This window comes from Syngnathus floridae, chromosome 22 (assembly GCF_059516105.1).
Source record: "Syngnathus floridae isolate MCC-2025c chromosome 22, RoL_Sflo_1.0, whole genome shotgun sequence".
NCBI lineage: Eukaryota > Metazoa > Chordata > Actinopteri > Syngnathiformes > Syngnathidae > Syngnathus > Syngnathus floridae.
In genome coordinates, this window is record NC_142434.1 from 8,233,294 (window position 1) to 8,248,493 (window position 15,200).

At 43.6% G+C, this 15,200-nt stretch overlaps 1 protein-coding gene across 2 annotated transcripts in view; it reads right to left on the bottom strand.

The window, feature by feature from the left end:
- The window catches only part of aldh1l2 (aldehyde dehydrogenase 1 family, member L2), a 55,686-nt gene extending 46,196 nt beyond the window's left edge, over window positions 1–9,490 (bottom strand). For both annotated transcript variants that reach the window (XR_015855306.1, XM_088366451.1), the window contains exons 1-2: window positions 9,293–9,490; window positions 850–994 (exon numbers count right to left, since the gene is read on the bottom strand). Coding sequence is in view for 1 of the 2 variants with exons in the window: in XM_088366451.1 (XP_088222577.1) it covers window positions 850–994; window positions 9,293–9,340 (193 nt within the window). In the remaining variant the exon portion in view is untranslated. The remainder of the gene's footprint in view (window positions 1–849; window positions 995–9,292) is intronic.
- Window positions 9,491–15,200: the final 5,710 nt, after the last annotated feature.

Consider the following 15,200-nt stretch of genomic DNA (forward strand, 5'->3'; position numbering starts at 1 on the left):
AGGATGTAGCCAACCCATAGTCTTTCACATATTCCATATTTATCAGATATATCCATAAAGACCTTTAAGCCTTTTTAAGACGGTGGCCAGCAAAAGGTTTGATAGAAATATCTCGATCCATAGTGCCTTTACGTCCACGAATTACAGTAGCGTGTCTTTTTATCTACGTATTTTGTCAAGAATTTCAAGAGTTTCGGTATTTTATTTCTAATTCTTAAACCTTTCATGTATTCATTATTGAGTATACAACGAAAAGTACCCAATTTGTTCAATAAGAAGTAGTACAAGACCACAATTCAGCCTTGGTTACATGACAAAAGAGCTGTGTCCATGCGCACAGCCATTTTATTAAGTAATTAAAACATTTCTACAAAGAGACAATATCAGGAACATTTATACTAATATTTTAATTTAATGCCATTTGGTGGCAATGACAGCAGAAATGGCTAAGATTTTGTAAGGTCTGGTTTGTCATTTGAAAAAAATACAAATATATTCAACATGTAAATAAGCTTTTATCCAATAGGGTCTTTGTCTTAATTTTATCTGGACAACAGCTTCGCTCTGATTGATTAATTCCCAATATGTTGGATTTGGGAGCCCAATGTGTCCCTTCATTGATTTGGCTTTGTTAAATCTCACCGGGCCGTGGGTGGAAATTTTTTCTCTATTTGTATTTTATTCTATTCTAGTTGATTTGGCTTGACAACTTTAAGGCACGTGTGTCAAAAGTGAACTCCATGTTTTAAAATGTACTACAGCTACTTTGTTAAAAACAAAAAACATTAGTGTATGCATTTTCTTTTTACTTGTCTACACAAAATGAAAACAAATAAGTTCCTTACTTACCAAGAGGATCAGCCTTGCCGTTTTGGTCAGGTACAGTAAACACACCAACCACCTTGTGACCCTGTTTCCTCAGGTTGCTGTACACTTCCTTGCCAAACAAGCTCTGGCCAATTATAGCTAGCCTGAGCTTATTCTGGAAGTGATTCTGTAATGGGAGGAGAAAATAAATTAATTTCAGGCATTGTACAAATTGTAACCGACCCCCCCACACACACATACCGTAATTTCCGGACTATAAGTTGCGTTTTTTTTCATAGTTTGGGTGGGGGGCGACTTATACTCAGGAGCGACTTATATATCAAAGTCAAAGTCTCCTTTATTGTCAATTCCTCCGCATGTCAAGACACACAAAGAGATCGAAATTACGTTTCTCACTATCCCAGGGTGACAAGACAGAGTTCACAACGCACATACAAGTAAACAACACAGGAAAAATAAAACAAGAAGATGAACATATAAGAGTGATAGCACGCTAGCCGCTCCCGATGCACAGCAGAGTCCGGAAAGATGACAGTCAACCAGGCCACTGCGAACACGAGCACACAGCAGGCACACACTGTCCGGTTCGTGGATCCTATCAGGCGAACGCAACCCATCTTGTCGTCCCGCGAACGAACGTACGCCAGGAGAATGGAAGGCACGGCTGGGCGAGCTGGGTTGGCCGCAAGCCTGGCCCGACGTCTTCGCGCTGGCCCCTCTTCCGCTGCCTCGCAGACCCGCTGCCGACGCATCCCAACAATGCTCCAGGACCGAGCAGTCCGAGCTCACGACACAGTCCAACCGGGGGAGGAAGAGCAGGCCAGTCCGGCGTCGCTCCATGACGAAGCAGTCCGAGCGCCCTTAATCTCTCCGCACCAAAGTCCAGAACGCCATAAAACCCACTTCCGCCGATGTTGAGCAGAACATGCCCGCCGCACTAGTAGCACGACGTATCACACGAAACGAACACACACAAAACTGCCGTACAAACACTCAGTAAACACTCACAAAACACCGAACGGGACAGAGAGTGGCCGCTGCGTGTGCACGCGCCGCCATCTTGAACCGGATATATGTTTTTTTTCCACAAATTTTTACTTGATCATTAAGACATCACTTACTTACAAGTATAGTTGACCACTTCCCATGTTATTTTTAGTATAGTTGATCACTTCACATGCTTTTATATCTTTATCTTGAACATATTCAAAACATAAAAAATAGAGAAAACATCAAATAAAGCACTTTAAAGCACCATATCCAAGTCCACTGTCTGCTGTATGTACACTTGCTCCATTTTTGCTCCTCTTATATTTATTATTATTATTTGTTTATTTATCATTTATTCAACACTCTTATTTATTCATTGTTTGTGCCTTCTTGGTTTTTTTTTGTGTTGCTTGTATGCATATGTGTACTATCTCACCGAGGGATAGTGGGAACGTAATTTCAATCTTCAATGTCTTGGTACATGAAAAAAAATCGACAATAAAGCAGACTTTGACTTCAAGATTCAAGATTCAAGAGTTTTATTCGCCATGTTTGAGCGTGCCAAACAAGGAATTTGACTTCGGTAAATCACAGCCTCTGTTCAACATTTAGGTGACTAACAACAACACTCAGGACATGTGAAAAATGAAAGATATTCTCAAACATCCCCTGATCTTAAACTGATCTTAAACTCCCAAGAGGGCAAGGAAAAACTCAAAACTCCAGCTAGGGGAAATGAGAAACCTTGAGATGAGACCACAGATGGGAGGGTCCCTCTTCTAGGATGACCAGGCTGCAATGGATGCAGAGAGGACACATAGTACAAACAGTGTAGACAAAAAAGGTGTGGAAAGCGGGATGTTATTGCACAGTAATGACTCTGAGACTCTAAGAGTGGTGTGAGTTCATCAGAGCGACAGCCTGGGGGAAGAAGCTGTCTCTGTGTCTGCTGGTTTTAGTGTACAGAGCTCTATAACGGCGTCCGGAGGGGAGTAGTTCAAACAGGCTGCAACCTGTTGAGATGTTACTTGCACGTTTCCTGGTCCTGGACAGGTACAAGTCTTAGATAGATGGGAGGTTGATTCCAATTATCTTTTCTGCAGTCCTTATTGTCCGTTGCAGTCTGTGCTTGTCTTGTTTGGAGGCCGATCCAAACCAGACAGTGATGGAGGTGCAGAGGACAGACTGGATGATGGCAGTGTAGAAGGTCTTCAGCAGCTCCCGCGGCAGGTTGAACTTCTTGAGCTGTCTCAGGAAGTACAGCCTCTGCTGGGCCTTCTTCCGGACAGAGTCTATGTGGCCGGTCCATTTCAGGTCCCGAGAGATTGCTGTTCCCAGGAACTTGAAGGTCTCTGATGAGAGAATAGTATTACTGCGGATAGTGAGGGGTGAAAGTGGTGAAGGGCCTCGCCTGAAGTCCACTGTCCTCTCCACGGTCTTGAGCTGGGTTCAGGTCCAGGTGGTTTTGGCTGCACCAGTGGACCAGCCGCTCCACCTCCTGTCTGTACGCAGTCTCATCACCGTTCTGGATCAGTCCGATGAGAGTGGTGTCGTCTGCATACTTCAGGAGCTTCACAGAAGAGTCACTTGCGGAGAAATCGTTGGTGTAGAGGGAGAAGAGCAGTGGGGAGAGGACGCACCCCTGAGGGGCTTCAGTATTGGTGGTCAGGGTGTCAGATGTGCCCTCACTCCGGTGATCATGAAGTGCTTTGAGAGGCTGGTTCTTCAGCACATCAAGGATTGTCTTCCCTCACACCTTGACCCTCACCAGTTTGCATACCGGACCACCAGATCCACAGAGGACGCCATCGCCGTAGCCCTTCATTGTGCAGTGAACCACCTGGAGCAGCAGCAGAGCTATGTCCGGATGCTCTTTGTGGACTACAGTTCGGCATTCAACACCATCCTCCCTGACAGACTCACCACAAAGCTGGACACTCTCGGACTCCCCTCTCTCACATGTGCCTGGATTAATGACTTTCTGACCAACCGACTCCAGGCTGTGAGAGTTGGCTCCCGCCTCTCCTCCACCCGTACGCTGAGCATCGGCTCCCCACAGGGCTGTGTGTTGAGCCCCCTCCTCTTCTGCCTCTACACTCACGATTGCACACCGGCTCACAACCACAATCGGATTGTCAGGTTCGCCGACGATACCACTGTGGTCGGTCTCATCTCCAAGGGCGATGAGGTAGCCTACAGAGAGGAGGTCCTGAAGCTGGTCGACTGGTGCTCAGAGAACAATCTCGCTCTGAGCACCAAGAAGACTAACGAGATCATCATAGACTTCAGAAGGCATAGCCTTGAGCCAGCTCCCCTCTTCATCAACGGCGAGCAGGTGGAGAGGGTCCACAGCATCAAGTACCTGGGCGTCCACATCTCTGACCGGATCTCCTGGCCAGAGAACATCACCACCATCGTCAAGAAGGCTCAGCAGCAGTTACACTTCCTTAGAGTCCTCAGGAGGTACAACCTCAACACCGACCTGTTGCTGACCTTCTACCGCTCTTCCATCGAGAGTCTACTGACCTACTGCATCGTAGTATGGTTCGGCAGCTCCACCGCCGCTGACAGGGAGAAGCTGCAGAGAGTGGTGAAGGCAGCACAGAGGATCATTGGCCGCCCTCTCCCCTCCCTTACGGACATTTACACTACCCGCTGCCTCAGCAGGGCTAAGGCCATCTCAGCGGACAGCTCCCACCCTGGCTCTGCCCTGTTTGACCTGTTGCCCTCTGGAAGACGCTACAGGCAAATGAAGACCAGGACAAACAGATTCAAAAACAGTTTCTTTCCCAAAGCCATAGCCGCCCTCAACTCCAGCCGACACTGATGACACTTTCCTCCTGCACTACTACCGCACTTTATCCGCACTACTGTTTCCGATTATTCATCTACTTTTCTATTATTCGTTTACTTGACTATGTTACTTGTATCTACCTCTCATGCACTGGATGGAGGTCTCCAATTTCATTGTACTATGTAGAATGACAATTAAGGTTTTCTGATTCTGATTTCTGAGATGTGATGCTCCCCAGCCTTACACGCTGTCTCCTGTTGGTCAGGAAGCTGGTGATCCACAGACAGGTGGAGGCAGGCACCGCGAGCTGGATGAGCTTCTGTTGGAGGATGTCAGGAGCGATGGTGTTGAACGTCGAGCTGAAGTCCACAAACAGGATCCTGGCGTACTTTCCTGGGGTGTCCAGGTGTTGCAGGATGTAGTGCAGTCCCATGTTGACCGCATCATCCACCGACCTGTTTGCCCGGTAGGCAAACTGGAGGGGGTCCAGCAGGGGGCCCGTGACATCCTTCAGGTGGTTCAGCACTAACCTCTCAAAAGATTTCATGACTTGACTTTGATAAAATACCAAATAAACAAAACAAAAAACTACATCTGAAAAAAATTATATTTTCAGACGAAACTGGATGAGGGCGCTCTAAATTTCACCGTTGGCCGTGACTCATCAACTGGGTGGGCTTAAGAAAAATGGCACCAAAAAGAAACTCATATTTTGCAGGTTACAAACTTGAAGTTGTAAAATATGCAGCTGAAAACAGTAATCGAGGAGCAGGAAGAAAGTTTGGAGAACCGTGATGTACCAAGGGATTACTATTTCAAGTGACGTCAGTGGCACGGCGCAGCGCGGCGGTTGTTTACATAAAGGACAAACGTACCCACGTAAGGACTACCGGCATCATTAGCTGTGATCATTTCTAAGTGACACCGAGGACAAAGAGTTTGAAGGAATTAAGGATTTGGAGTGACATAGAAAGTTATGGCTTTTACGCACGTCCGGTCCTACTCTACTGAGTCGGGGGCCGGCGCTCGGCCGAGTGGCTGACCGTGAACGGTGCATGGGGCTCGGACATGGCCATTACGCACGCCCGGTCCTATGCCATGGAGCTCTCGTGTCTGGAAGTCCACGACGCTACACGCTTGAAATTTGTTTTGTTTAAGAGCCGTTTACCAAACCCACGACTATCCTTGTACTTTGTTAACGCTACAATATACTAGTTATATACTAGATCTGTGGAATAAAGACGAGGCTGACGTCAGGGCGCACGCACGGCGATGTTGACAAAGGACGAGAAATTTGATTGATGGATTTAATGGATTTAAAGTGCGCGGATGGTTTGATAATCTTATTGCTTATATTATAGTTATTTGAAATATAGTTTATCTATCGTTATATGAGCCTGTGGAATATTTTGAAGTGCAAGCGCCCTCAGCCGCGCGCACCCATTGTTGACAAAGAACGATCGATGGATTTAATGAATTGGAGTGACACAGATGATTTTATAAACGTGTTATTCATGTGATTGTTTTCTTTAATAACGCTATATGTTTCGTCAGGCCCATTCTCAGCTCTTCGTTTGTGTTTGTTACGTTAGCATACCTAACGTTTAGCCTGTTGCTATGGTATCGAACGATCGATGAATTTAATGAATTGGAGTGACACCGATGGTTTTATAAACATTTATGTAATAGTTGTCCTAAATCACTCTATATGTTACGTCAGGCCCGTTCTCAGCTCCTCGTTTGTGTTTGTCACGTTAGCATACCTATCGTTTAGCCTGTTGCTATCGTATCGAATGATCGATGGATTTAATGAATTGGAGTGACATCGATGGTTTTATAAACATGTTATTCATGTAATAGTTGTCCTTAATCACTCTATATGTTACGTCAGGCCCGTTCTCAGCTCTTTGTTTGTGTTTGTCACGTTAGCATACCTATCGTTCAGCCTGTTGTTGCTATCGTTTAGCCTGTTGTTGCTCGTTCATGACTGTTTTTGGTGTGGGATTTTGTCAAATAAATTGCCCCCCAAAATGCGACTTATACTCCGGAGCGACTAAAATATTTCTTTTTTCACTTTTTGGGGCATTTTATGGCTGGTGCGACATACTCCGGAGCGACTTATAGTCCGGAAAATACGGTATATTGCAGATATACATGTATATAATGCACGTATCGTGGGTGGGGATGGATGGATGGATGGATGGATGGATGGATGGATGGATGGATGGATGGATGGATGGATGGATGGATGGATGGATGGATGGATGGATGGATGGATGGATGGATGGATGGATGGATGGATGGATGGATGGATGGATGGATAAATGTGTTAGGGCTGTCACAATGCAATATTTTTATCAGCAATTATTCTATCGATTTTTTAATCGATTAATCAAATAATTGAATATGATTCTATTTTGCATGTAGGTGTATCACAAAACAATTGTCCTTATTTAATGTAAAAAATCTTGTATTTTTGTGATAAGAGGGACTAATGCTGTACTCGCCAAATTTTATAAGACTGATTCAGTTCATGTTCTCCGTAGTTAAGCAAATGTTGAAATTGCCTTGTTTTGATTAAACACAAAAGATAATACCGTATTTGCCGGTGTATTGGTCGACCTTTTTCGATCCAAAATCTTATACACCGAGTCATAAAATTTAACTTCGTATTCATCGCTTCAAATGTGATGGTAACCAAGGCCGTTTCTCATGCATCTCATTGTGCGTTGCACTTAGAAAATTTGAACCGGGCAGCGTGCGCGAGTGCGCGGCCCGCTGGAAGTCGAATGAGGCTCCGCGATCTCCTCCGCGGTGCTTATAAACAGCCGATCCGCTCGGCGGGGGCTATTTTCGGCCACTTGCCGTGTGCGCACGGCCTCCCGGATGTGCCGGGCGGGTGCGCGAGCTCGCCGGCCGCTGGAAGTCGAATGAGGCTCCGCGATCTCCTCCGCGGTGCTTATAAACAGCCGATCCGCTCGGCTGGGGCTATTTTCGGCCACTTGGCGCGTGCGCACGGCCTCCCGGATGTGCCGGGCGGGTGCGCGAGCTCGCCGGCCGCTGGAAGTCGAATGAGGCTCCGCGATCTCCTCCGCGGTGCTTATAAACAGCCGATCCGCTCGGCGGGGGCTATTATCGGCCACTTGGCGCGTGCGCACGGCCTCCCGGATGTGCCGGGCGGGTGCGCGAGCTCGCCGGCTGCTGGAAGTCGAATGAGGCTCCGCGATCTCCTCCGCGGTGCTTATAAACAGCCAATCCGCTCGGCGGGGGCTATTTTCGGCCATTTGGCGCGTGCGCACGGCCTCCCGGATGTTCCGGGCGGGTGCGCGAGCTCGCCGGCCGCTGGAAGTCGAATGAGGCTCCGCGATCTCCTCCGCGGTGCTTATAAACAGCCGATCCGCTCGGCGGGGGCTATTTTCGGCCACTTGGCGCGTGCGCACGGCCTCCCGGATGTGCCGGGCGGGTGCGCGAGCTCGCCGGCCGCTGGAAGTCGAATGAGGCTCCGCGATCTCCTCCGCGGTGCTTATAAACAGCCGATCCGCTCGGCTGGAGTTATTTCCGGCCACTGCGCATGCGCACGGCCTCCCGGAATTCGAACACATTTCGTCAATAAATTTCGCATATTTCTGATTGAATTTTGAAGTTTAATATAATGCAACAATTGAGCTTGACTTATACAAAGGATATATCATAAAATTGTAAATTTCCGTCGAATTTTAGGGGGTCGACTTATACACCGGCAAATACGGTATGTTTATACTTCGGGATAACTACTAAAATTAATGAATAATTACTGTTGAGAGGCTGACAGAGGATTTGGACTGTTCTGAGGTAAAAAAAAAAAAAAAAAAAAGATGAATTTTGAGAGCTTTAAAATAGAGTTAAAATAATGAAATAAATCATGAAATTTTTGTTAAACACATTTACTTAATTACATGTGTCACTGAAAATATAAAGCATTCTATGTATTGTGCTCTTTATTACCAGACTACAGTAATGTACTTAAGACAACAGTTTTCCTTCCACCTTTAGCTTCATGGGAGTGAACATTGGATGCAGTTGCGTTTGCCACTCTGTTCCATACATTGAGTTCCCTCGATTGCAATTCCAAGAAGCAAGATGTTTGCCTTACACCCTGCCAGTTGTGTTATCATAAACACTTATCATAAAGCATTTGCCATTGGCCAGAATAAGAGCCGAGAAAAGCTACTGGCTGACTGACGATGACGCCTTCACCCTCCCCATCTGTTCCAGACACGTGTAAAGAGAAAAGGGGCTGCGAGTTGGCTCTGTCAAGTGCACGAGGCAGCCGGTATCGTATAGCATGTTGCAAATGGTTCACGGCCACTATTCACTGATTATATCAGAATTGCCTAAAATCTCAAATAATAGAAGCACTCGTTAAAAAGGACCAGGCAGTGATTCCACGATTTCGAATATTCTTTGTAAGTCATGCACGGTCGCATCACTGCCCTCCGTGATTAAAAAAAAAAAAAAAAACGTGCTGATGCAACTCCTCTACGTTTTGCAGTGTGCAACACAGTAGAGACAAACCCGTACAGCTATGGATTAATATGGGAAATATTCAAGTATTTCTAAGCCTAAGCGACTTCGCATCAGTCAATGAATATGTGTCAGTGGCAAGTTTGTATGAATGCAACAAAAGCAGCTTTTACTCACAGAGGAGGTGGAAAATGTTCTGAAGACCTGGCTTGCTGTCGACAACATACTGGCGTTTTGTGTTCTTAAAAAGATGAACAAAATAGAAGACTAAAAGTGCGAGCTGCCAACAAATGTCCGTCCATTCAACAACCTGATACGTGTCAAGAGTGAGAGAGCGGCTTGTCGCTCTCCACAACATGCACGTAGCACCAAAGCGTACGTAGGTAGTATGCTATGCGGTGTGCGTGCGCGTTCACGGTTTCCTACTCCGCGGGCACCCGCGTTTTTGTCTTTTTGCGTTTACTTGACAATCATTAACATTTTTTATGGTTATTATTATTGCAGGAGCTAGAACTTAAACTCTTCCTGGATTGTCATCTTAATGTGCCATTTATGAATGTATATTTTTTCTATTTTTAAATAACTTTGACATCTTCAATTTATAATAAACAATCTCATTCGTATCAAGCTCGGGGGGTAACAATTAAAATATATGCATTCAATGTACATTTATAAAAAAATAATTCAATACTTCAATACAGTTTTATGAATGGAATTGAGTACAAATATACTAACGACGTATAATATACGTACGTATGTATGTTTTCAGTGGGCCTATCGCCTTTCCAGTGGTTATTCTAAACTGTCCATTTTAACATTCACACTCAGTTATGAATTAAAATTGAATCACTCAAAATACCATGTTATAACCTAATAAAAGAAATAATAGTTATTACTTTACAATAATAGGTTCTATGTGCGCCACTCATCTAAGGGCAATTTTCTGATGTGTGGAATATGAATTAAGCTGCAAAGTCCCTCTGTGTTGAGCCATCTCAGGGGGCACCTGGGGTGGCCACTTTGCCACTTGCTGTCAACAAAAATTGATGACGAGTTCCTGAGAGCTTAGATATGTGACCAATCACAGCTCAGCTTGAGAACATCAAACGAGCCATGATTGGTCGATTTAGTCGACAGCAAATGGCAAAATACGTTTTTAAACGTTTTATTGTACATGAGAAAAATTAGAGATCAAATTCATTTTAGAGAAAGCTTTTACAGCTGGAAATGGCTGAATGATTAAAGTTTTCCTTTAACTAAACCTATCCTCCTACACTAACAAAAAACAGGGGACAAAAATAATTGAACTACTTACTGCAATATAGAGGTGTTAATAACAGAAAACTGTTAGCTCACCAAATGAGAGAAAATAATCTCTGACCACTAATCAACTAAACAAACAAGCGCTATAGCTACAGCAGAAAAAATCGAGATGACAGCTGCAAGGAGGGATATGTGACAGCTGTCATTTGGGCCTTGCTTCACACTGACAACAGCAGATTTGAAGTTTGCATCTCCTAGCAGCAGCCAATGACAAAGCTGTTAGTGTCCTTGCAGCAACCAATCAGCAGGACTGTAACAGGAAGGCAATCAGCTACGGAGAGGCGCACACACAGAAATCACCACAAAAGATCCTTTCTTTACACTCATTTTATTGCTTTGACTATGTAAATCTATTGAGCACTTCTGGTCATTCGTTGTGATTTGGAACTGCTGAATCTTTGCCTACTCTGATTGAAAAGTAAGTGAGTTTTTTCATTGGATACTTATGACTCAAGCTATCAATAAAAAATAATATTAAAGCACAAATATCATGGAAAATGTCTTTTTTTGCTTTTAAAATCATTTTCTTGAGTATCTGGAGTATTTAGGAGTGTAGAAAAGTGTAATATTATCCCTCCAGTTGCTGCAGAGATACTGTTATGATAGTTTTGAAGGGCTGTTTTTTACTCTGTTCAGATTTCTCCGTTTTCTATGACGTTTTTTATCTATTACATCACATCCGTTGTGGCGGGACAAACCAAACAAGGTCATGGGTGTTGCCAAACGGAAATCTAAGTAATAAACATTGCAGATTCACAAATCCGTCATGTTTAAGATGAATCCACTTTGTTTATTACTCAGTGAGACTTTTGTAGTCCAAACAACTCTCGGATGCGGAAGTGGAGAGATCAAAATGTTGTGTTGTTGGATGCATGACATCCCCATAAATCATTGCACAACATCAGAACCTCAAAGAAGTGGCTGGTCAATTATAATTTTTCAAACAGTGTTCTGACGTCTGTGGGCAAAGTCTTGCTTGTTTAGGAGTGTTTCAGAAATCTTTTGTCAGTATGGAGAACGATTTGCTGAAAGACTTCATTTCATTGATGGTTCAGTTACTTTAATGTATGAAAACGATGGACACAGTAAAGCGATAAGTTTGAGATGACACAAAAATAATAAACTGTATTTCACTTTAATAATATTGTGTCTGCACTCGTTTTCAAAGCATTAGCATCAGTCTGTCTGCTGATTTTGGAGCTGTGCGCTGTATATTTTCACTTCTTGTGGGTTTATTTTGTATTATTCTTGGGGAACACAATGTGTTAAAAGCATTCGTTAGCTTCTCGCTCGCGTTGGCATTAGCTTATGCCATAGCGTGACTGCAGTACTTGTTTACAAGTCGTTCATAAATATTGTGAGGGGATTTATTTTATTACGTGTCATGTATGGACAAGTCTTCTGCCGTTGATATCTTTTAATCAATCAAAAAGTTTGTGGTGCAAGTAAACGCTACCTTGTTTAAATAAAGCAACAACAACAACAAAAAAGTAAACGCTACCTTGCCTAAAAAACTACAAATATGTCGACCGGAAAGGGCAGTGCACATCTTGCGGCCTGAGGGGTGTTAAGTATCTCATTATGCGTCTGAAAACTCACTGTAGAAAGCCTACTCCATGGTTCACAGATGAAAGACGTACACTTAAGCCTTTATGTAGAAAGCATGAGCGCAAATGGTGTTGAACCAAACTTGAGGTTTTCCATCAGGCATGGCGTGACAGCCTCCTGAAATATAAAGATGCGCTTATCTTAGAAAAAACGAATTATTTCTCGCAAGTTATTAATCTCAATAAAAACAATCCTGAATACTTATATGATACAGTGGCAAAGCTAACACTACGCCAGCCGACCTTCGATAGCTCCTTCCCCTCAGCTGACGAGTTCTTGAAATTTTGCGCTCAAAAGATTTAATCCATCAGGGACGAGATCAAGATGACCGTTCCAATCGCTCAGTCGAGACTGCCGATTACCGGCGCTGACGACCATGTAATAACCCTCTCAAATTTTAAAAGCGTGTCCCTTGAAAGGCTTACACAATTGGTTAGTGGGGCTAAACAAACAACATGTTTACTCGACCCGCTTCCAGCCAAACTATTTAAAGAATTATTTCAAATTTTAGGACCGTCCGTCTTAAGTATAATTAATCTGTCTGTCTCCTCTGGTATAGTGCCAACAGCCTTTAAAACCGCTGTCATTAAACCGCTACTTAAGCGACCAAATCTCGACCCGGACTGTCTCAGTAATTATAGGCCAGTTTCCAATCTCCCATTCATAGCAAAACTTCTTGAAAAAGTAGTAGCACAGCAGCTTATTGATTACATGGCCGCCAATAATCGATATGAATCTTTTCAGTCTGGTTTTAGAGCTAATCATTCCACCGAGACAGCACTTTCTAAAGTGACTAATGATCTCCTCATAGCTATGGATTCAAACACTTCATTGGTATTGTTATTACTCGATCTTAGTGCTGCCTCTGACACTGTTGACTTTGATATTTTATTAGAGCGCCTTAAAAGCTGTGTTGGTATTTCAGGGTCAGCACTACGCTGGTTCTATTCCTATCGCACCGAATGGTCCATGGCAATGCGACCTCTAGCTCTATACGTGTGGTGTGCGGCAGGGATCGGTACTCGGACCAATTCTATTTAATATGTATATGATTCCGCTTGGGGACATAATATGTAAATATAATATTAATTATCAATGTTACACGGATGACACTCAATTATATATGCCGTTATTGATGACAAATCCGCGGGACTGTTGTAATCTTGAGGCGTGCCTTGCGGAGATCAAGCAATGGTTGTCTCTCAATTTCCTTCATCTTAACCCAGATAAAACTTAGATGTTGATAATTGGTCCAGCTCGTTATCACCACTTATTTAAGGAAAACCACTATAACTATGGATAACCGTACTATCACTCAGAGCGATACTGTAACTGATCTCGGGGTAATATTTGACCAAACGCTCTCCTTTCAAAAGCACATTAAGAACATAACTAGAATTGCGCTTCTTCACCTTTGTAATATTGCTAAGATTTGTCCGATCCTCTCGACCGGTGATGCGGAAACTATTATACATGCGTTTATTACGTCGGGCCTGGACTACTATAACGCATTATTCTCTGGTCTTACTTAATCCAGTATAAAAAGTCTACAGTTAGTACAAAATGCTGCGGCAAGTCTGCTCTCACGGACAAGAAAATCTGATCACATTACCCCAATATTAGCCAACTTACATTGGCTCCTGGTCCATTTAAGATGTGACTTCAAGGTTCATCTATTCACCTATAAATTATTGCATGGCTTAGCGCCGTCATATCTCGTCGACCTAGTTGTTCCTTACGTTCCGTCTCGTAACCTCCTCTCGCAAAACGCTAGTCTTTTAGTGACCCAGAGGGCCAAAAAAATGTTTGCAGGTTCTGGAGCATTTTCTATTCGGGCTCCAGAGCTTTGGAATGCCCTACCAATGGATATTAGAACTGCTACCTCAGTAGAAACATTTAAGACACGTTTAAAGACACATTTCCATGATATGGCCTTTGATTAACCTGTAGTGCCTGATTCGACTGGAGTTTGTGTTTTCAACTTTTGTGATTGATGGCGGACTCGTCATACAAAGGCAACTTATCGACTAACTTTATTTCCTAATACCTGGATTGTTTTCACAGAGGTAAGACATTTTATTAATTTGGGGATTTTAGAATGACATGCAGGACAAACACATGTTCATGTAAAAATAAAGTCTTTGTGAGTTGACCTTTGTGGTAGCATGCACAAAATTAGTTCTTGCACTTAATGTTGTTTTGCATTTCAGCAGTTTTGTGCCATCTTTGAATGGAATTTTTATGCAAGTGAGGACTTTGCACAGGGAGAAAAATAACACGTTTTTGGGGGAGTTGATGGGTAGATATTTCACTATCGTGCTGTGGTAAAATATTAGTGGATACATAACACTGGAGCTAACCTCCATTTTCCCTTTGAGCCTTTCTTTGATGATCACATTCTCTCTCACTCTCTCCTCCCCCTCCATCTTTGGGGCCTGTTGTAGGGGTCGGCAACTCCTAGTTTGGAGCCCGTTCACTTCCCACGCTCCTGGCCGGCTGCCTGGTTCCTCCTCAGGGTGGGGTGGAGGAGTGTCATGAGTGTATGGCGAGGCATGCCCACCCTCCCCATTTCTGGCCCACAGTAGTAGGGCTGGGTGAAATGGCAAAAATTGTTGATCGTTTTAGAATTGAAAGTTATAAAGCATGAGTACTGAAAAGAGCAGTTATATATATATATCAACAAAATTATAAAGGCAAACCTGGAAAATATTAAAACCATGTTTACTAGAGGCGTAAAACTTAATTGATTAATGAACAACAAATCAATTAGTTCCCAAAATACCGGTCCTTTAGTGACCCCAAGAGCCAAAAAGAAGTCCGCAGGTTCTAGAGCAGGGGTGTCGAACTCATTTCTTTCGCGGGCCGCATTGTAGTCATAGCTTCTTTCGGAGGGCCGTTATGACTGTCAACCCAAATAAATGTATGAGCACCTCATATTATATACAGTAAAAGCTACAAAACAAACTGACAAATAACTTGTTTTCAAATCAGACGAGTAAAAACTGGTCAAATATTTAAAAAAAAAGATATTAAAAGTGAAGACAATTTGCAATTCTAGTAATGACACACGAATTTGATGCACAATTTGTCTTCGCGGGCCACATAGAATGACGTGGCGGGCCGTATCTGGCCCCCAGGCCTTGAGTTTGACACC